General features: G+C 43.4%; 1 protein-coding gene across 1 annotated transcript in view; it reads right to left on the bottom strand.

Moving 5' to 3' along the window:
• MAD1L1 (mitotic arrest deficient 1 like 1) overlaps positions 1 to 25240 on the bottom strand; it is a 346877-nt gene that overhangs the window by 87693 nt on the left and 233944 nt on the right. The window contains exon 17 of the mRNA XM_058035443.1: positions 1707 to 1897. Within this exon, the coding sequence (XP_057891426.1) occupies positions 1707 to 1897 (191 nt within the window). The remainder of the gene's footprint in view (positions 1 to 1706; positions 1898 to 25240) is intronic.

Here is a 25240-nt window from a genome sequence, read left to right as displayed (position 1 = left end):
CTTGTCAGGAGAGGTGGTGAGGTAAGAGAGCCTGAGGAATTCCAAGAATCAATAAATGACCCACCCTTGGCTCTAAGAAATGTGAGATCTTCTTTACCTGTTGACACTCACCTCCATCCTTGGGAAGTACTTGGGAATAAATACTCAAATGAAGAAGAGAAAGCAAGAAGAATGTGTAGAGAGAGAAATCTGTACTTTAGTATCCCCTGTCCTGCATATAAATAGTTTATATTGCCATTTCACCAAGGAGAGTTTCCTTCTACCAGTGGCAAGCTTCTGAGCTGCCAGCCAGTTCTTGTTCATGTGGCCAGCATACAATTTTCTCACATTTTCTCAACGTTCTCCAAGCATGCCATCACTCTTGTGGTGCAGAAAAAACTGCAACTTGTACTGTCTGGCCGTGACATCCAACAGACATCTCCAGGAGTCTGCTGAAGTTTCATCCATTGGATATTTAACACTACAAGTGTGAGCACAGATCTCTGGAGGTGTTAGAGCAGCACTGCACCATCTCAACAGAGAACTGTTTTCAGGATTCAATGGCAGCACCTTAAAATCAACAGAATTATTCTCTTCCCTGGGCACTGAGCTGCTTTTGTCACTGCTATGTGCCTCAGGTAATCCAGAACTCTCCTAAGGCCAAGCAATATGACTGTTTTGGGGATATTCTCCTAGTTTTACTAAAGATCCTAGGTGCTGTCTTGTACACATCCTCACTTGCTCTATTTGTTGGGTTTTATTTGTTACATATTTTTTCCCCTGAGGCACTAAAGTTGCAGAATAGGAAAACATTTGTTCTATTATATAGAGAAGCAATGTGGCAATCATCCACATGTGGCACACAGCTGTAGGTCTGCAGAAACAGAACTTCCCCACTTATTGCTTGTGGAGTTCCCTCCTTTACTGAACACCCTTCTTGAAGGAGATTTGCTCTCAGGAGAATCAGTGGGAGGCAGATATGATTTTAAGTGCTGTTGTGTTTGCCATGGAGAAGAAGAAAGTTCTCCCACTGACCTGTAAACTTGGGCTGTTGGCACTTGAACCAACCTAAAGACAGGACTTAACATCTTGGTGACTAATAACATCACACCTCAGCTCTCTAATGCATCAGCTCAGGAGGTAACAGAGGAAGAACACAGCCCCTGTATCAAGGCACAAGCTCCCAGCCCACCCAGCCAGAGCAGTAAAGCAGCCGACAGACAGAAGACAGACTGTTATTGCTACTCATCACATAAATGGCACTTCACACACACCAGCATGAGTTGCTGCTCAAAAGGGATTCCAATTTACATAAAGACAAGATGATGGCACGCAGACAAGCTAGAGGATGGTAAAAAAACATAGGGACATATATCTCATAGTGAAGTAATGATGAGCCTTGATGGTTACATAAGGTTTTATTACTGCGGCATGTAACTGATAATATAAAAAGGTGAAGTGCCAGGCCAGATGCCTGAGGTATTATGCACAGAGAGTCTCTTCTCTTTACTCCAGACTTTGATATATAAGTGAGAGACCAGATGTCAAACCTCCTACTTTTTAACAGAAGAAAGGATCTTTACCTCCCTCACGAGCAACACTCTGCCAGGTAACAGGGGGCAGTGATTTTCCAGTCTAACCACTGAGAAAGAGCAAATACACCCTGGCACGTTGAAAAAAACCATGAACCCAGAGAAGCAGGAGCGGGCAGGGGTGCACAGACCTACCTTGAAGAGCAGGCAGTCCCCCTGGTGCTCAGCATAGATGGAGCTGAGCCTGTACTGGTTCTCGGTGGTGATGTCGATCTGGTAGCCCGTGAGTGTGTAGCACACCTTGCGGAACTCCTGGATCTTGGTCTGGAAAACTTCTTTCAGGCGCTGGTTTTTCAGTTCTGCACTTTCCACTTGCTTCTTCAGCTCTGGGTAAGGGAAGAAAATGGGTATTTTCTTATATGTCACCAGCACGGAGCCCTTGTGCTGTACTTGCAGTGCTAGCCAAACTGAGTGAATTGAAAAGGTTAATTAAAAAGTGAATTAAGCAGGCAAGAAACAAGCAAGCTGGATGCCTCTCCTCCTGGTCCCAGCAGACTAAAAGATAGTAAACTGGGGAGTAAGGAAAACAGACATGTCTTGGTGGGATGGATTTTTCCTTTGCTCAGCCAGTTTTTTAACAACACACTACAAAAATTCAAAGCTATAGCTTCCATTTCCCCACATGCACACGGCTTGTTTTCTACACAGAACCCAAGAGAAGGGTGCTCCTCTACAGAAAGCAATAAAGTGGAAAAATGGTCCAAAATACGCCTCTGTATGGTTGCATCAGGAGGAAGCTGCCTACGAGGTAAATCTCCTCCAGTGGAGATTTGAGGTAAGTGCTTTGATCTCAAATTGACACACTGCTTAGGAATCCCTCAAGGTTTGGGAAGGGGCTTTTACTGCGATAAAAAGCCTAGAGAGCACCTCTGCCTCTTTGCATTTGCTACCTTAACTGGACTAGTCCCTATCAGAGAGGCCCTGGGAGACTGCCTGCCACTCACCTGTGTTTTATTGCTACAAAGGGAGCTGCCAGTACTGTGAATCCTTCAAGAGGATACACAACAATTACCATGAATCTTTCACCCAAGGTGCCTTCTGAGTAATTAAACCTCAATTTATCATCCCATTAATTAAAGAGATTGGCTTTACTTTAATATACACTAGAGATGTCTCCCAAGTCAGCCTGTTTTATCAACACTGCAGCCCAGGGTTAGGAAAAATCCTGACTCTTTCTAACAGCAAACAAATAGACTTACTCAGTCGAATACCTCTTTGTCATTCTGAGGTTTAAGGCTTTGTGCTGCGATCAGAGACATAATTGCAGCATTTGCAGCCCATATGTCTTCAGTTCAGCTACTTCAGGTCCAGCAGCAGGACAGCAGGAGCTTCAGAGCAAGGTGACTGCTGGAATATGAGGGATGGTTTTGGCTGGGTTTATAGAGCCCATACTAAAACATTATCGCTTCCCAAGTGAGCTGGAAATTTTTTTGCTGGAGTACTTGCTGGAAAGTGTTTCCATTGGCCTCCCAGGCACAGTGCAGGGAGGATGGAGGATGGAGACTGCAAGGCCATGGACTTGCCAGTGACATTGACCTCTGAGCAGCTGCAGGCACACCAGGAGAGAGACAGCCACCTCTCATCTCCTGTACTGCTCTGGTGAGGCACTGTGGGTGGAACAAAAGGATAATTCAATGTGTTAAGGTAAAGTGCCTTCAATGCCACCGAGGATGCCCCTGCTCAGAAGTACTTTGGCCTTAATCCAACTCAGTTTAATCCCCAGGCAAGGACAGGAATTCTTTAATGGTTAAAGAGAACTGCATGTTCCTTTACTTCTGAGTGAGAGCATCCACTCAGGGAGAGTTAACCCTGGCCAGCTCCTTACCTTCAGCTAATCCAGCTCCACCTTCCTGGGCAGCTTCTGGTGCTGATGTGCAAGCAATGATCGCCTTTACCCTGGGCACCCCCAGCTGCATCTTGCTTTATGAAGGGGAGCAAACCAGTTGTGGGGAACATCATCTTTGGTTCACTAAAACCCTGCTATACAGGGAACCTCCTAATTGTAGGGGGATGTAAAGCAAGTAGAGACTATCCAAACCACCCTTAATGGCCCAAAGGGTTGTGTCTTACACACAGTCCCTTCTCATGAGCTCAAAAAGGCTCTTTTCTGACCACCCACCTTCCCACTCACAGCAACTCATCAATGTGTAATTAATTCAACCCTTCTCTGGATTACTACAACCCTTTCCCCATCATCTCAGCTGGGACTGGTCTTTGATTAATCAAGTAATCAGCCTCTGAAATTGGGAGGTTAATGTGTGGCTCTGACCTGGATAGTCTCAGTTTTCATTCAGCTATGCAACTGTTAAGGACAAAATCCTATATATGAAAGTAAAAATTCAGTGACCACACTGCAGTGGTAAATAACATTTCGTCACTGTCAGAGACAGCTCTGCCTTTAATATATTGCCATGTCCAACAGCAATATTTTTTTCCTTAATAAATGCAGCCTAGCCTTGAAAAAGTAAATCTGCTTCTTCCTACTGCATCTCAGAGGTTGCTTTTCCCAACTTTTATAACCTCAGAGGTGGATGGCACCCTAATTCATTAACTCCTTGAACAGCTTTTGTTATTCATGAAGAGTTAGTGCTTTTTGCACTGTTTTGTCTCTCAGATTTGATCCTGCCAGTGGCCACCATGAGCATCCCCACCCAACAGTGCTGGCCTAGTTAAACAACCCTCTGACTCTGCAACAGCAACTGAGTGATGGCAGCTGCTTCCCTCCACTCCCCTCAGGGAGAGAAAGGAAAAACTTTGACTACAATCACTCTTTAATGCAAGAAATCTGGGGCTTTCCAGTGTAACTCAAGTACCAGGGAGCTTTCACCCCCGACTGGACTGCGTGCCCTTGCTGCCTCCCGGCTGCTCCTCCTGGCCCTCTTTCCAGAGCCTGCAGCAGTGCTGGTGTCCTGGCTGGAGGAATTATCTGCGTGAAAAACCTCTCTGCGGGTTAGAGATGCCCTGTGTCAGCCACTGCCACAAGGTGCTGAACCGGGGAGCTGCTCATGTAGATGCAGCTGAATGTGCCAGGGGTGGGATAAAGCCTTGTCACCCCTCCCGTGACTCCATCAGGGCTTCTTTAGCTTAGGGACAGAGCAGGGAAAAACCCAAGCACAGGGACACAGGAGGAATGCCCGAGTTTGCAGCTGCCCCCGGTGAAAGGTCCACTGAACCCTGACTGTAAAGCAGAGATTGCTCCTCCTTTACGCCCAATTAAGCCGCAGTGCTGAGCAGCTCAGCTGCAGCTGGTGCCTCCCTCCCGCAGTGTTTATCCCCTGGGAACAATTCAACCCGGGGCTGTTCCTGGTTTAACTCAGGACAGCACTCAGCACTGTGACCGGCCCTGCTTTCCACTGAGGGATCTGCTGACACCACCAAGAGAGCACAGCATGAGCAGGATCCTTGGAAGAGGAACATCACAGGAAGGTAAACTGAGACTTGAGAGAAGTCAGATGGGATCCCGCTGCTGAAACAAAGCCATTTGAGATGTCCTGGGGTATCTTTCATACCTTTTATCATACTTCTGCAGGAAAGAAGCATCCTGCAGGTTGTGTGATACCAGCCAGCCCCAGGCCAATGTCTCAGACACCTTGGGGTGTCTAAAATGGCAAAAATTGATTAATTTTAGGGTACCTATGGAGCCTCTCTGCACCATGGGTCTGTCCAAGTACAGACCTGGCACCACAGATTCCCTGCACCCAGCCAGCAGGACAGCAGCATTTGCACAGACTTGGGGACAGTAATTAATCCTTCTAATATGTCCCCCATCAAGTGAAGATGTTAAGCTGAAATGCAGCTCATTGTTTGCTCTGCCTCTGAATTCAAAGCTGTGAAAACGCTAATTCTTAAGCCTCACCTAATACCGCTAATTCCCGCCAAATTTCTCGCAGAGTCAGGAAAAATTGATTTAAAAGTCAGAGTGCAACTCAGCTGTTTCAGAGCAGTGCTTAAGGCACAGCCACAGAGGCCCTGGAACAGAGGGAGATCCTGTTGGGATGGTCAGAGCAGGTCTCCAGTGACAGCACTGATGTGTCCACCCCTTTCATCTACCACCTACAGAAACCTGAACGTCTTGATCCATTCAGATCTTCCCCAATGTTTGGAGAATTAGGTTTAATTACACCTTTAAAAGACAATATTTGAAAATGAGAATCTCTCTATTTAGAGAACTCGTTTCAGTTCCTGTATTTGTGTTTGACTTGCACAACACAGGTGAGAGAAGTTGCAGAGGCCATGGATGGGGAAGGTCACATCACAAACTCTCTTCATCCCAGAGAAGAGATGCCAAAGCATCTCCAAGTTTATGAAACAAATAAGAAAATAAGCAGGTAGTTACACAGGCCATGCCTTGGTTGGGGGTATGACTGAGCTGAAAACAAAAAATGGAGAATAGAGAGAACAGGAAAATATATAGAAATCCTGTGCCATCTCCTTTGTATTCAGGCTGAGAGTATGCACAGAAAGTTGCTTGTCCTGAAGAGTTTGATGTGGGAAAAAAATCCTCACTTTAAAAAAAAATCATTAATCTGTTAGAAAATTAATATTGCCAAATGATTAATTCCTCCTAATGATACTGCTTCTTGAAACACCTTGTATTTTCACACACTTACATTGACTTTAATGAATAATTCAAACTATTTTGGATAAATAAATAAAATATGAGTTGGGCTTTTTTGGTCTCATATTGGAAATGTCACTGCTTTTTATTCCACTCCTTTGACACTCCTTACATCTGAAACTGTTCAGAGCAGCCTGGAAATACCACAGCTTTGGCTCTTGCTCCAGGTTCAGCCAGGTCAATCAATAACAATAGCAGTTTCTACACCAAAGAAAACCAAACTCACACTTTGCCTTTTTCCCCAGGGAAAGAGAAGGAAACAATGTGAGTCTGAGCATGCCAAAAGTGGCATGAAATTAAATGTATCACTAGTCTTTTCCAGGAAAATACAAATTTGTTCTGCCCATCCTCAAAGATGCCACAAGCCATGTAGCTGCATTAATTCAGCTGCAATCCCAGCTAATATATATCTCTCTCAGAAAGGCCTGCAGTCCTTTCCAACTCTCCATTAAAGGTTACTTTCTCTCAGTGACGTGTTTGGGGGTCACTCACTCCAACACACACACAGGATAAAGCATTTACACATCAATTCCTGTCCCTGCTGACCCTGCCAGGGGGCCTCAAGACAGATGCCACCAGACAGTGCTATGGAGGATGCTGCATTTTCACCAACCCTGCTTCACTTAAACAGGAGATTGCTTAAATTTTGTTTCCAGCTTACAGAGATGGATGCCAGAATCACCTTGTTCACACAATGGGAAGAGGAAACACTGTTTTCTCAGTTCCAAGCAGCAAGGCACATTTACATTTATTCTCCCCCATCTACAGGAGGTGCTGCCATGCAGGGGCACTCCTGAACCACCCCCTGCACCCCCAAACTGATTCTGAATTATTCCATCCATTGCAAGTCTGTTCTTGCCATCTGTCTCTCTGCACCTGGGGCCCTTCCAGTCATTCCCCTGCTCAAACCTCAAGCTGGAATTTTCTCTGCCAGCCTCAGTTTATGAGGAGCAATGTCTGAAAAGAGTTCTGTGATATTCTGTGAAGGGCACAACATAAAAATAAATTGTATCGTGTTAAATAAAGGCTAATAGGAGAAGAGCTGAACACTTTCTGATGTAGGCAAGTTTATGACCATTGCTTTTGAGAAATAAAATTCGCTTTGCTAGCTTTTATAGGCATGTTTTATGCCCTGGGGGAGTGGGACCATGCAGCCCCACACCACCCCTACCCGACCTTACAGTCTGGCAGCCTCACACTGCTCTCTGCAAAACTTGAAGTTTGTGACATTACAGCCATGAATTATAACTTTTCTTGAAGGTAAAAACAGTTTTATATTCAACAGACTGCACTGGCTGTTCAATTTGAAACCTAAGTGGTATTTATTTGATCAGTCAACATTGGTTTATTTTTAAACCATCTATGTACCATATGGTTCAATGCACCTCCCAGCCCCCTGCTTGCCCTTCCAGCAGCTCTGGGGAGAGTTTTCAAAGACAGCACAGCACAAGTAAAGGTCTCCACCACCATGACCAGATGAAGCTCTTGCACTGACCAAGAACTGCCCACTAAAAAAATGATTTCCCAGATGTTTCTCTTCACTGAGGATGGTTGGCTGAAGGCCCCATTTCAGACAACCCACGTACCTTTACAAAGGACATTATTAATTATGGACTTTTTGGAAAGAAATCCATAATTAATTAGCCTCTGATAACTTGAAGAAAGTAGCAGAAGACATTGGGAGGGTAAGGTGAGAGCAGCAGGACGCTGAGGACCAAAGAGAGGAAGCTGTGGAAAAGCATGAATTCTCTCTTGCAGTACCTACACAAACATTGGGTCAGGATCAAGTGAAGGGCGATTTTCTTTTCTTCCTTCTGCCAAAACTGAGATTACAACACCAAATGGCAAAACTCACAAGCACACCTGAGGCTGGCCAATGGAGCACCCCTGAGCAAAAGGTTCTCTCAGGGCATCCCAGCCCCAGCACTGCTTGGAGCTTTCCTTGTTGGCAGAGCTGTGTTGGAGTGGGGGCAGGAGGAAAGCAAGTGGGCTTTTGGAAGCTCAGCTCAGTCCCTGCAGCTGCTCTCAGTGGAGGCAGCACAGTGCTGTGTGAAGAGACCCTGGGTGCCACTAAAATCTGTGGCTGTGATGGTGTGGGCAGCCTGCTTGCAGCAGTACAGAACTCAGTGGGGATGGCAGCACACACCCCAGACAGGAGAAATTAACCTCAGGAGAGCTATTTATTGCCCAAGATGGACTCCATCAATTAGCATAATATGGCACAAACAGTTTGGAAATTAGGGTGGTCACACTGGTCATAAATTGTGACCCAAACAGGGAGACATCTCCCTCTACCTCCCAAACTATGATTAAGGTCTGCCAGCCACATTTCCCTTCCATATGGCAATTACAGCCCAACAGCACTTCTCAGAACAAAGTGATGTCAGCCAGAGCTGCAGCAAGTCATTAACTCTGGATGCAAAAAATAGCCTCACCTTAACAACACAAATATTCTGTGTCACTTCAGTTTACAGGAAATTACTTAACTTCTGCTTCTAGACCTAGCCAGCAAATCTCAGGTATAAGTCTTCCAGCCTACATGTTTTTCAGGTAATCTATTTTGGAGTTCAAAAAAAAAAAAAAAAAAAAAAAAAGTCAGTGGGACTTTTCATGGGCTGTAGTTCAGGGAAGTCAGGTAGCAAAAAATTGGGGCATAATTTGTATCACTTGTCAGATGAAGGAGAATCACTTCTCCACTAAGTTGCTTCCAAGAAAAAGAGTGCTTTGAAACCACTCAAGTGTCTAATGAAAAGATTAATCCTAAGAACTATATAATTAACATATATAATATGCATTGTTAATTAGACAGGGTGGTCTGCAGAAGCATCTAATAGATTAATTTATCCTCTGCCTATCACCTCCCTTGCACTCTGCCCATTATTTTGTTTCCACTGGCACATCACTACTATCAGTACTACCCCAAAACACTGGATGCATTTAATCCTCTCCAACAGCACCCAGCATCTGCTATTAAACCAAATGAGAAAAACAGCTCCAGAAATAGCTATTTGTTCTCTCTCACAGTGAAGACTTTTTGCAGGAGTTTTACTAATTCACAGCACAGGGTGGACAATATTCAATCATGCATTAGAGAGTGCTTCACAGTTTATTAGCTGATGATGCTCAGCGAAGCTGTGAACGGGAGATTTCCACCCCTGGCAAGAGAGGATTTCAAGCCTTCCCAGGAGCAAAACCATTCTGCTCTTCCTCATGGAACTTTTTATAGTCAAATTCAGATGCTGAGACTCATGGAAATGCTATTTTAACTCAGTGGTAGTGTCCAAGATTATGTTACTTACAGTTTCTTGTCTTCCTCTGTTTTCTGCACTGCACATTCTGTGTTCACAACACAAAAAATCTGTAGCTTTGCAGGCAGACAATCAAAATATAGAACTAACAAATGCCTCATGAGGTTCCTCCCGTGTCTAAAGTCGCTGTTAAATAACTCTGTGGTGTAAGACAGATGCTGAGATGGGGCAGGGCACCATACAGGTACCCCTTAATTCTAATTTGGGATGCACAGAACAAACTCCAAACCCTGCAGACTCCCTGACTGTTTGGGAGCATGGCTGTCTACAAGCCTTTCTACCCACATAATAACTTCCTCACAGCCATTACAGCCCCATAATAGCCCCATTCCCATCTCCAGAGCTCCCTTTTTTGTGACACTGTACCCTGCCCCGAGGTGGGGAGACTCAGAAAGGTCAGCCAAGGGCCCTGGGGTGCTGAGCACAGCCTGCAGGGCACAGCCAGGAAAATGCACAGGCTCCAGCCAGCTGGGAGAACACAATGGCACTGCCACAGAGAAAGGCAAGGCTCTGCAGCATGCCACCTTACTTGTGTTTTTAATGGCACAAGATTGTGGAGTTTGTTTTAGGGCTTTGTTCCAAAGGAAATTAAGCTTTAAAAAGCCTCCACTTGCTCCTTCTATTCAATGCTTTTTTCCTCCCCTGTTTATCCCCTTAATAGTGTTTTGAAGTGCTGGCTCTGTAAATGTATTGCTGTTGGCCTGAAAGCTCTCTGGATGCCAACTAGTCAAACCTTTCCCAAAGCCTTCTCCCTGCTCCTTGTGCTCCTGCAGCAGGACCCAAAGGCACTGTGCTCAAGAATCACATCAGATGTTTCCTCTGAGCACTCTTCTGAGTGCCCCAGACCTCCTCTCATGGGACAGCAGGTTCTGCCCTGCTTTTATTGGCATATTTTTCATGTTCTGCTTCATTGTCTGGTGTCCACTTTATGAAAACAATCCTTTAAAGATGCTTATGCTGGAGGAGAATGCTGTTGGTTCAGCGTGGAGCAGCAGCAGAGCAAGAGGGAGAAAAAGACTTTCAAACAACAGAACTGCAGGATTGTGACACAGATGGAAAGACAAGCAAACTTGTTTCCCTGGAGCATGAAAGATGTTTGGAAACAGAGCCATCTCCTGGATAACCAGGCTTTCAATCATGTTATTCCAGCCTCTGGAGCTTTTATTTCCATTGCAGGAGTCTGAAGTGTTACTATGGATAAGGGAGGGTTATGTCCCTTAACCTTGTGCTGGTACTCTTGGCCAAGAATAAGGGCTTGATGTCTTCAAGCACTGTCCACAAACTATGCCAAGGCTGGAGGACACCAAAATCATCTCTGGAAAGGTAACATCTGTCTCAGCCCAAATGCCAAGTCTCCTCTCCTGCTCCTGAATTATTCATCACGTGCTAACTTCCAAGCCAGTTCTGTTTTCAATTTTTAAATATTTAATAATTGGGTATTAAATATTCATGCAATTTTATTAGAAATTTTGGAAGATGGGCACTAAGGCTCTAATTGTAAAGTTCATCATTGGGACCAACTGCCTACTCAGAGAGACCTTCTGGCTACCTAGAAAGAGAGAAGGAAGAACAGAAAAGCTAAAACAAGTATTTATGCACCTCTCTGACTCTAGATCACAGAGACAGAGACACCTATGCCTTTTGTTTTCAAAAATGCATCACCTCTTTATGAAAAAGCTGAGAAACCTACACTGGGAACATGCTAGTCAGCTGCAGTCTAAAGAGTTTTTAAGAGCTTAATTTCAGTGCCACAGAGAAAGATGCACACCTCAGACAGCTGCAGTGGATCTGGTTGGTAAATGAAGCCTCTTATTACAAGAAAAATATGCAGAAAATCTTGGCTGGGATTTGGGGCAGATGCAGGGGCAGTTCAGCTCAATACACCCCCAGAAGGACACAGATTCCTCCCTTTTTCTGATGCCTGCTCAGAGGGGATGTCAGGAGGCATGGTCTCCCCTGAGCTGGTCTAATAACTTGGATTCATTAATTTTCCATGGCTGTTTCTCTCAGTGTTGCTCCTCCAGACCCTGTTTTCCTCCTTTTTAGTAGATGACATGTGTTTAACCCTGATTCCTGCTGAGAGCAAGCCCATGTTCCTGTCCCTCTGCATTATGAGCACACGTTCCCCACTGGGATGGAAATTGTATGGTTTACACAAAAGATGACACAAAAGGCCTGGAATTATATGCAAATGAATGGATCCATTCCTCACTTCTTACCATTAAAAGTCAGACTTTCCAACAACTGCATGGGGTAATTTCTGCACCGGCTTTCAAACAAAGGGCATCTCTGTGTTATTAACATCTCACTGTGGCAAGCAGTTTGTCACCTTTCACAAGAATTATCTGAAAGGACACCAGCAATTATTCCCAAGGAGATTATTGGGTGGCTGTGTCCCAGCAAAGCAGCTGGAAGCTCAAGAGATGTAATATTCACCAGGAAAACTACTTTCTCAAGTCAAGAGAACATGGAAGAGATGAAAATTTGAAATAATTGGAAACAAACACAAAACTAGAGGTAAAATCATGCTTGTTCCCTTCACTTTTGTTCATCTCTATACCAATATTAGGAGCACATCTTCAAAAGAAAACTAAAAGCTCCTGATTATGACATAACAGGACATTAACTCTGGAGACTTATCCTGGGAAGAAGCTTGATATTAACAATAAAAAGCCCAGAAGAAGAATGACTCCAGCACCAATTCCAGCTGCAGGAATCCAGCTGATTTCTAGCTCTTGTATATTTGGATTTTCCAAGAATTTTAAACCAAGGACTGGAGAAACACAAGACAGGCAAGTGCTCTCTTCCTGGGATTGTTGTATAACTCCTGGTTTTATCTTATAATACAACCCAAGAACCAGCATTTGTTTGGGTAATGTTCATGAATGAAGTGGAGCAGAAGTCCTGTGGAATTCCAAGAAAACAATTCCTCATGGCTCTTCACAGAAATGAGAAATTAGAGTCCCTGCCTGTGCAAGAAAGACAAAGAGATTTAGTCACACAAATTTCTTCAGGGAAATCAGTGCTGGAGAGGGTGATGGTGATGTTCTACTGGGTGTGCTCTGAGCACAGCTCATTTCCAGTTACCCAGAATCACAGAGTGGCTGGGACTGTAAGGGACTTTAAAGATAATCTTGTTCCACTCACTGGACCACCTTGCTCAGAGGCCCATCCAGCCTGGCCATGGGGAGTTTGGGGGAATTAAATCTCATTAAGTGATGCTCAGCAGCTGATAATTCCACATTCTGACCAGAAAACACAAGAAACCAGGGATGTAACCCTGGATTGTAACCTTGGGATGTCACATTTATATTCAAAAACCAAAAAAAAACAAACTACCACCAACAAAAACAGCAAGTCTGACCTCAGAGATAAAAGTGAAGACCTCTTATGCAGTGAAATACTTTTGCTAGTGCTGAACCACTTTGTTACCTCCAGTTCTGTGCAAAATACCTCTTCTTACTTTGATGGAAATTCTTCTGAACACTGACACCCCTGATTCTTTGGAGTCAAAGAAGCACAAGAAAATCTGAGCAAGTCTCCTGTTTGATGGTGGGAAAGAAGAACACACTATTGCTGCACTTTTGGGTGCATATTGTCAACAACTCTAAGCTCACACTTTTCATAGAACCCATAAACATTTTTAAAAAATTATGAGCTCTGCTTGTTTCAAGCCCAAGCAACAACCATAGAGCACATAATGGTCCAAAATGGAGCACTTTAGTGTGTTCATTTCTTCACTGATGTTTTTAAAGGCTTCTCTGCATCGTCTAGGAGATATTGTCCAGAGTGAGACTTCATGTTGCTGCAGCACATTCACACAGGACATTCAACAAGCCCACAGGCAATGAGCAGAATAATACAGCTGAGGACAGAAGAAATCCATGAGGAGATAAGGACGTGCAGTGACTTCAAAAAGTTAGCTTAAAGGGCAATTCATGATAAGTAATTTTTAAAAAAAAAGGTGGAGGAAAGATTTTCAGAGGGAGAACGTGGAAAAGATTTCAAGACAGAGTCAACCATTCTGAGAGCTAAAAATAATTAAATAGTGGTGTTTGGAAGAATGAAAAAACAGAGATGGACAAATGCAGTCAAGCCCACAGCCATCCAGAAGGCTGTATGGACCTACCTGCTCAAGACAACATCTTCTCTGGTTTCAACAAGGTCAGTTTGAATAAAGGATCAAGCCAAATCATCCAGGAGGATAAAATTAATCCCACTTTTAATTCTTATCAGCTGAGGGAGTGTGATGGAGGAATAAACAGTGGTGGTGAGTGATTTCACACCTGCACGTTTGAGTTACCTTAAGCAAGGTGAGCAGGGCCATCTGAGAACTCACATCACACAAGAATACTTGTGGATAGATCTAATAAGACAGAATCCCTGTCTTTTTTCCTAAGATATTTTATTGGCCTATAAGCCTTTTTGTGGCAGCAGACAAAACCCACACCCAAATCAAAGATTCTGCAGAAGGCTCAGCATCTTTCTTCAGAGGAATTCTACTGAAAGTGTCAAGCAAAGACACTTGATAGCTTGAGAGTTTAAAGCAGAGCTTTTGGGATAATTTTGACTGCAAATAATAATAAAACACTTTGACAGCAGGGGTTTGGGCGGAGAAAAAGGGTAAGGGAAGTAGAAACATATTCTTAATTAAAATCTCATTTAGCAAATTTTTTTTAATGTACTTAAAAATTCCACCGAGGTCACCATTCTGGAGAGATGACAAACTCCTGGGATAAAGGCTGGAAAATCCTGGTAGTCATGTCACATTTAGCAAGTCAAAGATATGTTTGTATAAGGCTGTAGAGGGCTAAATCCATTTTACATGCCGTATGTATTATTAATTTCTGACAGTGGGCTTAGAAAAACCTAATTCTCTGGAATACGAGCTCCCTTTGAGCAGAGGGAAGCCTTTTCAAAACTCATCTTTTATTGACTGAGTCATTTTTGAGTCAATCTGTCTGCTTTCGGCAAGACAAGAGTTTTAAATCTTCTCCCTTTTTTTCCTCCTTTTTGAGTCGTGGCAAGTCTATTAAAACCTGCTAATGTATGCAGCAAGGCCTCTGATTTGAAATGTAATGAATTCTTCAGATAGTGGCAGATTAGGGGGAGAAGATGATAGAAACAGCCAGAGCTGCCAAAAAAAGAACTCTCCAGAAAAAGAGGAGGAGAAGGGTGAGTGGGAATGAGAAAGATTAACCCTTTTTACCCAGAAGAAGAAAATCTTTAAGCTCCATTAATAGAATCAGTTAAAAAAGCAGAACTGGAAGGGGCAGAGCATCTTCAGGCTTGCCTGGGGCTGAATGAGACAGAGAATAAATGAATCTTTCCTCCTAGAGTCTCTTGTAAGATTAGGTAATTCCCTGAGTGAAAAAGGAATAACTTAGAGAAAATTAACTCCATCCATATAAATAAGCTTTCATATTCCAAACTCGTCACCCAGAGCTTCCCAGGCGAATGCCCCAAAACATTTCTGCTGTTGTGTAACAGATGGTTTCCTCCTCCCCCCTTCCCTGGGTCGGTTCCAACCGCAGTATCTTTCAGGTGATCTTGTTTTAGCACAAAAATGAGCATTTTGGGTGTAAATCACCAATCCTGTTAGTGAAAGGAGGCTTGGCAGTTTTATTGTCTTTGGCATCTTTGAAGTGCTGGACAAAGCCTATGGAATCACACAAATGAGAGATTAGCACTGTCTCCATTTTACAGATAGAGAAGCTGAGGGAAAGAAAGTCAAGGATACTACTTAATTCGACAGCACAGATCTGGTGACAGCCCTGAGAGCACAGAATCTGCTGAATCACAGCACAGACCTGGGCTATCTTCCTGTTTAACAGGAAAATTCATAGCTCAGCCTTGAATTCGATGGCTTTAAAAAATAAAATTAGCCCCATAATAAAGTTCTAATGAAACAAAACCTTAGAGAGAACAGGCTGATGGAGCACAGGTGACCCAGAGGATTATAATGAAAATTAAGCTCAGCAGAAGTGATGCAGGTGAGTAAATGTGGGAGATTGAGAAATGGGTTCTGTCAGCCCAATGTCCCTTTGCTAATGACAGGCATTGAAATGTTTTAACAACTGAGAAATCCCAACTAACAGAGGCAAAATCCTTCAATTTAACATGCAGCAGAGATATGTAAGTCCATGCATGTCTTGAAGGAGAGACTGTCTTTCCCTACAGATGCAAGGCATTCAATCCTCTATCACACAACTCAAACCACAAAAGGCAAGAAGTTTTAAGAGCAAAGTTAGCTGAAAAGTTGCTGGAGGCAGAGATTGTGGAAACTAAGCACGAGCTGGAAAAAACAGCAGCAGGAAACCTTTGCAGTGGGATACAGGACACAGGTGAAAGTGTTATCTTGGAGGGCAGCAAGCCATGGGAGTCAGCCTGGATTTTCAAATTGCTTCCAGGTACTGTCTGCATCTGCTGGCAGAAACACATTTTCTTCCACCCTGGAGAATAACAATGGCTGTTTGCTTGTGCCCACATCTCCTAAACTCCATCAGCCCCTTGATGTGGTTCTCCCCAGCTGGGAAGCTGCCTTTTCCTACCTGTCTGTTTGCTTCCAAGCCTGATGTGAGTGCTGCAGAACTCACGAGAACTTTTCCATTTCCACGTATTAGTGCTTTTGGGAAGAAGAGGTTGTGCTTGCTTTCATCTACGTAGACACAACCCCGACCTTTAGCTGGGTGCCAGCCCTGTGATTCAATAGCTGGCACTCTCTGCCTGAATCAGTAATGAGCTAAAGGTTATGGCAGGGAGCACGCTGAGCTCTGGATAGTCCATTTTTCAGAGGAGATAAGAGACTCAGACCTGGAATGTTACGGAAGAGGTAAAACATTTTTCCTGGCAGAGCATTTTTTATTTGGGGCTGAGGGCACAACCCAGGACTGTGGCTTCAGTCCTGTACAAATGCCATTTGGTAACCACATTCTGCCTCCTCCATTTTTAAGTTAAAAAGACACTTCTCACTTTGTGCCATTGGGATGGCCCCTGTGTGGCACTGAGCAGTTGCTGTACTTCACACGAGCCATGGATGCACATTAGTGGAGGATGAAGCAACCCCCGTGCAGATTTCCTTTTGCTGTGAAGTTTTCCAGAGCACTTTGGGAATCCTGAGGGGCCAACACACTCATTGCAGCAAGCTCCACCACATCAACTGTAGCAGCAGGCTCAGAGAACAGCCTACCCCAAAATGTCACTATTTTTCTTTTCCAACTTCATCTTGCATTTTCCCTGCACAGCCTCTACCTCCTTTCTTCCTGCCCTACTTGTTGGGAAGATTCTCTTGCTTTCTGACATTGCTTGAACTCTTCCATCTCTCTGCCTCCTGAGAACTCTGCACCAAACATTGGCTTAGTGCAGGACTATCCTGTTTGGAAAAAGATCAGTCAAAACATTGAGATCTCCCATGCTTAGTCACCAAAGAGATTATTTTGGTAGAGAAAAAAAGCACAGCACTGAGGTCACCTTGACTCTTGGTTTCCAATGATCCACCCCACACCAGGGAGCCAGTGCACACAGAGTCCTGATCTCCTGCACTGCAGCCTTCCACAAGAAGGATTCACTTCATTTAGGTTTAGAGAATATTTTACTCACTGCTGCTGCTGTGGACTCTTCCCACTGAGGTCAATGACACCAAGTGCCATGGAGACCATGCTGCTGGCGTGAGCAGCTCTGCCAAAACAGGTCAGAGACTCTTAGGAAAAGTGTACACCGAGGAACAAGTGAGGAAAGGAAAAATGGTACACACACAAAAGATCTGTGTGCGTGGGATGAGCAAGCAAGGAGAAACAGATTTACCCAACTCGGTTAAATCAGTGAATTAGCTCTGTGCTCGAAGAAAAAGTTATCCTTAAAGGCTGTGCTATTCAGTAGCTCACTTTACATCTGAGAAAAGTCTGCAAAAATCCTCCTGTATTATCTCTAGCCTTATAGATTTCTTCTTTTCATCTGAGGCTCAGAGTGGGGATTACCCATTAAGGTGCAGTGGCCAAATCACATTCAATCTATTCTCTGTAAAAAGAAGAAAAAGCTTTGGTTTCTCTTGTCCCCTTCCATCTCATTCACTTCTTGTGTCCACATCCAAAGCATTTACCTCCAACTTTCAATAGGTGAATAGGTTCTGAATACCAAGAGGACACAAAGGATGATACCAAATAACAATTCTCACTTCTCAATCCTACAGCCTGCATCCTACTTCTCCAGCACCACAGAACAAGGGTTCATTTAAAATATTCACGTATTTCTCAACACAATCACCAGGCAGTTGGCCATTTCCAGCCAGCACTGACCAATTTTGAGCAGCACAGTTCCCACGGTATCATCCCCCTCGCTCTGATCACGGATGTAACAGTGGCAGGTTGGTGTCAGACCATCTGGGCTCAACCACACAAAACATCTGCAGTGCCCCACATCTGGCCACCCCCACGCTTGACCTGGCAGCTCCAGCTGGAGCAGATGTGTTCAGCAAGGAGTGATGTGACCAAGAGATCCAGCCCTGAGCTGTGCCAGCTCTGCCTCTTCCCCTGCTCCTGCAGCCCCAGTGGGACCACTACCAAGAGGAGTTAAACAAAGGAGTTAATAAGTACAGCTGGAGAGAGGCAATAACAGCAAAAGACAACTAGAAAAATACCTTTGCAAGCAGATGAAGCATGTAACTACAGGCAACTAAAATGTTTTCACCACGTTGAGTTTTTATAGAACTGTGTTTGCTTTTCCTTAACCACAGAAGTCGGAGACTGTAAACATCTGCTTGTTCATGCTGTCTCTCTCCCACAATGTTTTGATTTAGGTATTTTCCTGTAATGTCTGCAACTTCAACACATCAGAATTGTGCCAAGGCTTCAGTAACAAACAGTAAAAGGGATTGAAGGTATTAGAAAAGTGAAAATCTAATAAACCCAAAGCCATTAAAACAAACTGACAAGAGCCCTGGCATCACTCTGAAGCATTCCAAAGTAGAATTTCCTGAGCTGAAATTACCTTGAATACATCTTTCCAGTAAAACTGAAATTACCTCCCTTTCAGCATGAGACCTATTGAAGCACTTGACCCTTTGGACGTTATAATCTTCTTGGCAGCATTATCAACAGTTGCTTCAGAAGCTGGTGAGCTGGAAGCCCAGCATGAGTGTTTGTCATGGTTTAACCCCAGCCAGCAACTGAGAGCCACACAGCCACTCATTCACTCCCTCTCACCATCTACAGGACTCTCAGTGAGGTTTATTCTGCTGCTACCTTAATTTTATTTACTAGTCTTTGGATTCCAAAACAAAAAAAAAAAAAGTCAATTTTGGCTTACTAGGAATTATAAAGGACTTGTGTAATTTGGTTTCTGATGTAGTTATCAATCCAAAAAGACATTCTGTACTAAGAAGTAAAAGATAAAACCATAAAGCAAGGTTTGCATTGCAGCTGCTCAGAGTAAAAAAGAACCCAAAAAAACAACAAACAAACAAAAAAAAAAAAAAGAGAAAACCTAAAGAGATTTTTATTAATGCTTTAGATGACTTAGAGAAAAAGTCACTTAATCATAACATTGTAAACAAGGAAGTTCTACAGCAGTATTTAAAAATATCCAAAATCGTTTCAGGAGCCCCATTGATTTGAATTAGGCAGCTGCATAATCACAGGGGCTGCAATTTTAATGAACATTTCAACAGGAAATGTAGAGCTGATTATATATATCAAAACAGGAAAGATCTGAATGCTGCAGCAACTCTTTTTTTGTTGTTGTTCTGTTTATTACCTCAGTGTGCAGATCCAAACTAACTCCTGAAGTAATACAGAACTTACCTGACAGCCCCTCTCTCCTTGGCTCCTCATGCTTCTGGCTGCAGCTCTGATCTTACTGGCTTGATACATGTCATTAGGCACAGCGTTTTGAAAAATAATTAGTGATTCAATCAGATTTTACACTGGATCAAGTGGCTGGAAACTTCAATGCTGTGCTGCAGTTTTCCCTTAAAATACTTTAGGGCATGTTATATATACTTAATTAGATAATGTTTATACAGTGCTTTGAAGAAATAAGGAACTCAGTAAGGGCTGGGTCGCATTTTCAGAGGGGAAAAGAGCAGTGTTGAGACAGCACAGGCACAGAGGGAGGACAAAGCTCTCAAAAGCTCAACACCACCTTGTTTGCAGGAAGGTTTCAGGACATTTGAGAAAATACATGTCAGCAGCTTCCAACACCCAGGAACTGAGAAAGAAACAAAAGTTGTGAACCAGGGGATGCTGCAGAGGCAGTGCAATGACAGGGCTGCTGGTACCAAAGTGGGCTGCTGATACTAAAGAGAGTCACAGGGGCTCTCCAGAAGGAAAACTTTGCTTATACCCAAGCCCAGGCCATTATTATTACCCTCTTAGAGCAATTTGCAACATAAGGGCTCAGACAGAGTTGTAGGCCTTGATAAAACAAAATGCATTCCACTCCTGGGAACACTCTTATTCTTAAGAGTGGGAACTAATGGAATAAAAGTACCTGGCTGCTTATTATTTTGAAGAGAGGGAAGCAGGGCTTTTTTGTTAAAGTTAGGGTGCTCTCAGGTTGCATGCTAACATACTAAAATACACTGCAAAACACAAAAATATGTCTTGCTAGGAGGAACAGGGAGCAGCAAATGGTCTTCCCCTGACTGGGCATCCAGAGCAAGCACCAGAGGGGATGCAGAGCACAGAAAGGGTGAGGGCCAGGTTCTGCTCTGGATCAGGATGAGGCACCCCATAAATCCTTCATCCAAACTTCTATTAAAAGAATTTGGAAAGCAAAAAAGCAAGCTGTGCCTAAATCCACTCAGAATGAACAAGAGATGCTGCATCAGACATTTGGCTCCCTACAGGGCAAGAGGCACAGAGAGTGCTCCAAAGAGTTTCCAGTGAGCAATGAAAGCAAACAATGTATGCAGGGAGCTTTCAAAATGATTGCAGAGAGAGCCCTGAGCTTCTGTTCAGTGCGTTTTTGGGTTTTTTATTTGCCTATAACTAAATTACATGATTTCTTTGCAAGTCTAATTATGCAGTTAATTGATGCTGGTGCCCTTTAGCATCTGGCATTTAAGATTAAGTAAATAATGGAGAAAAGTGCATGCAGCACCCAGCAATAATTAAACACAGCAAGTGTTTGTTCCCCCACCCTCCCCCGTTCTAACCTGTTACATATAAATCTCTGAGGATAACTGTCTTTAATAGCCTCAAATACACTTAAACACCATATAATGGATACTTGACAACAGCATTTTTCCTCCTATAGATCATGGCTAGTAGGTGTATCTTTGCTCTTTGACAGGAGATTTCATTTCATGCCTTGCACTCAAGGGGAAGGAAAAGCTTCATTGTGCCAACTCTACCCAACTGAAGAGCATGTTAAATGGATCTTCATGGGGACATACTTCTAAATCCAGGACTGTGACTGTTGGCATCATGCATTAAAGATTTGTGGTCAAATTTTTCCTTTTCTCACATGCATGCTTCCTTCCTGATGGACCACTCAGTGTTATTCATGTATTTCCTGAAGACTGTGGAAATATAGGCTATGAAAAAGAAAGATTGTGTTATCTAAAATAAAGCTCCAGGGAGACTTTATTGCTGCCTTTGAGTTCCTAAAGGTGTTTTATAAGAAAGACATGGAGAGACCTTTTAGCAGGATTTCTGCAATTGGTTTTAAACTAAAAGAGGGTCAGTTCAGACTAGATATAAAGAAGAAGTTTTTTACAATGAGGATGGTGGAACACTGGCACAGGCTGCCCAAAGAGGTGGTGGGTGGAAGCATTTGAGGTCAGGCTGGACAGGGCTCTGAGCAACCTGACCTAGTTGAAGATGCCCCTGCTTATTGCAGAGGGTTGGACTAGATGACTTTTAAGGGTCCTTCCAACTCAAGCTAGAACATGAATCCATGATTTTTCACATGTGGAGCATGGCACTGAGACTTCCATCTGATTTAAGAGCACAGTTTCCTCAGAAGGCCATATGTAAGCACTGGACACAAGTTACAAGACCTACTCCAAGTCTTATGCTACAAGAAACTCTGAGCCAGCTACAGCAGACCCAGCTTCTGCTGCTCCTCCAACACCACCACTCAGGAGCATAAACTCAGTCCAGCAGGTCAACGTCAGCCAGACTCCTTTCCTAACACAGCTTTGATTCAAACTAACAACACTATGAAAGGCTTTTCGTTCTTCCAGAGCTGCCTGATGGAAGGAATTAATGCCCAAAGATTAGTGCCACAATCTTTTTAGACTCTGCAAGCAAAAAAAAAGCTTCTGTGGAGACTCCTGCCCACCTCCCATGAGAGCTTAATTAATATCTCTGGCATGCTCAGAGCCCTTTGGACAGAGGGTGCTACAGAAGTGGAAAATATTATCATCATTATGCATGCTCCCACCAGTGCTGGCATCCAAGGGGGAGCTTTCCCAGCAGATGGTGAAGTTGTGAGCAGGGCTGGCTTTGGTTATAATTTCCCTCATCACAGACTCCTTGTTGGAGCAGCTTCCCTTCTTGATGCCTGAAGAGCAAACCAGAACCTGCAGAACAGGACTGCATCCTGCTGGTCAGTACCACTGACACATTCAAACCAGCCAGCACTCAAATCACTGCAAACTAAATAATCCAAGGGGCTTTCTAATTAAAAAGAGCTTCACTTGGATGGCAGCTCTTTCTCCTGCCTGTCACAGTCAGCCCTCCCCTGAATTCTGATCATTAAAAGGAAAAAAACCCCAAAGCATTAGTCAGCTTTTGTTAAGTGTCAAACATTGCCTCTCTAAACAATGAGCAAAACAAGGAGAGGTGTTTAATAGCTCTCAGAGCAACTTTATACCTTCCTAAACACTATTTCTGTACCTCTTGCTAATTGCTTATTTGCCCTGGTTGTATGGAAGAGCCTGGCTCACTCCAGCTTTGACAGAGGAGAACAGCAGTGTTTAACATGCTGCAGGAGGTGTGATATGCCTGGTTCTAATTTTTATCCTTATTTATTTCTGTCGGGGTTAGCAGCTGAGGACTCTGAGCTACCTGAGGCGTAACTAAGATGCCATTAGCTTTAAATCTGTTCCCAAGTGCTGCAAGCAGCCTCTCCATTTGGCTTAGGACATCACCTTGCAGATGAAGCCTTTGCATATGCGGGAACATTCTGCTCAAAATTTCTCTCTTCACCAAAAACTTCCTAGGGACTCTGGAATAAAAGCACAAAGTGATGCTCCCCTCCACTTTCCTGGGACTTTTAATTGTAAAATGTGAAGGATCCTGTAGTAGAATGAAGTGCTTTGGAAGGGGAGCAAAGAGTAATCTCTGCTACTCCTTGTAGCACCATGGGAGTACAAACATGTTCTGCAGGGAGCTTGCAAAGGCATCAGCATCCTGCCCACGTAGCAAGGAAGGGACTCATTGTGGAAACAACCTGACCTGGAGTTCTCCTCATGGTGGCTGATGATGGAGATGCCTTTAGCCCACATCTGCGACCGGCTCTAACATCACCGGCTCAACGCGGGATTTATTTTTATCGCTTTGCTAAAACGAGGCAGAAACCTCCCCTTGCCCGAATCCTGCCTCACTTCAGGGAAGGCAGCATGGCAGTCTAAAAGGGGAATCACACACCATCGTCATTACCAGCCTATTCAGAAAGCCTTTGCTGAATCCCTCAGATCTGCACGGGCGCTTTGATGCCACCAGCGGAGAGATTTCTGATGACACATCCCCATCTCCAGCGAAGGTGCTGCTGCTGCTGCTGCTGCCTCTGGCTCTTCCTTACAGAAACCTCTGATCTATCTCATTTATGTACTTTTGCTGCACACCTATGATGGTGTCTGATCATGGCAGAAGGTAACTTTACAACACTGCATACCTGCCCAACAACCCACCATGCCACAGCCCTCCAACAGGACCCATTGAGATTCTGCTATTCAACAGAGACAAAAACACACTCAGAGACCCAGAGAAAGAAAAGGCAATTTGTGAATCTAATCTCATCTCCAGCTTTTCATCTGTTTGATTTTCATCCATTGAGCTGGAGCTGGTTGTATGTAAGAATGAATATGCTGTTCCCTAATGGAAGCTGGATTGACCTGCTCCTCTTTAAGTGGAGATGCCAGAAAAGCTGGCACTGAAATGGAGAAAACATGGAAACACTGCAATAGCAAGGGAAGATGCATCAGTGCTGTGACACACAAAGCATACCTAGTAGCTTTACTGTAAAGAATGGGCTGCTCAGAAATCCCTGATGGGCAGATGAGAGTTTCCTGCATTTTAGGACTCGCTATGATTTAACAATGCCTTTGCCTCCCTGGCATGAAACAGCACCAGCAGCACGAGGTGCCCAGAACACAGCCAGCAGCACAGAGAGCACTGCATTACTTACTGACCTAACACAGGGATGTTAGCAAGCCAGGTGGATAGGGGTGAAGATGCTAAGACAGGCTTTTCTCCCCTCCTTCTGACATCCTTATGTCAGCACCACATTCTAAAGGATATCACAACTCGACCACATCATGGTACTGATGTCAGTGCCATGATTAAGACAGCAAAGTAATTACAAGTGTCTGCTTTTGTATGCTGATTGCTTTCCAAACAGATCTTCTCCATTCCAAATAAATCCACTATGGATTAACATTTCTCCTACTTGTTCACTACCTAGAATGTATTTGATTAGAAAAGCGTGATCAAAACTCTGCTTGACCATTTTTCAGCACTTCACCATTTTTCTTTTCCTCATCAGGGAGAAAAATGTATCCATTAGTTAACCTTTTCAAACACATTCTTTTTGTAGTCTAATTCAAAGAAGGATTATAAAAAAAAATCGTCAGACTCGGCATGTGAATGGCTTTTTGTGAGCACAGGGAACAAGCATTCATATATCAGAACATCAGCATGGGGAGATAAGGGAGCTGTATACTGAGAGCTTATCTGAATGCAAGATCAGCCCTGTGAAACCAGCATAAACATCAAGGACAGAATCCATATATTGATGTAATTCTTAGTGCTACTAGTGCATTTGTGTGAATTTGCAATTAAATAAAGCTTATTCCTTACAAAGAAAACAAGAAGTTAAGGATACAATTCAAGGTCTATTGAGATCAATGAGAATTTTTTTTCATTGCATTTGAATATAGCTCCCTTTCCCTCCCTCCCAACGTGTCTACCAGAATATTAAGAAAGAAATTACCTGAAATTTGTTTGTACTACTTTTAAACAGACCAAGAACTGAATCCTCAATTCTCTTAGTCTGCTTTCTAAAGCAGCAAATCCAAAGCTCTCCTTTCATCCACAGCTAACATTTAATGTATTTAAATCCACATTAGTTTTGTACCAAATAAAGTCATTGGAAATACCACAAATAGATGTGGGTGACAAATTAACTGATGCAGGCAACATAACTTTGAATTTCCTGACTTTTAGGCAATTAAAATATCAACTTAATTGTTGGATCTGTGTAGCTTCTCTCATTTTAATATGCAAATCAGTCTCTATTACGCTATAGCTCAAAGAATGTCTGACTCTGCTTACTTGATTAGGCTGGGAATTGCTGGTCCTGCTGTCACTATGTTTACACTCTAGTGACAACTTTGCACATCAAATTCACATAATGCAATGTCATCAACTTACTCATCAAATACAAACTTCTTAAATACAGCCGCCGCTCTAAAATACTGAACCTTATTTTACTTCATTTACAGCTCCTAAATAATCAGCCTAAGTGAAAAGAAAAACTGGAAATTCAACGGCACAACAGTATTTCTCAGAAAAAAGCAG

Source organism: Melospiza georgiana, chromosome 16 (assembly GCF_028018845.1).
Source record: "Melospiza georgiana isolate bMelGeo1 chromosome 16, bMelGeo1.pri, whole genome shotgun sequence".
NCBI lineage: Eukaryota > Metazoa > Chordata > Aves > Passeriformes > Passerellidae > Melospiza > Melospiza georgiana.
This window is presented reverse-complemented; position numbering and strand designations above follow the sequence as displayed.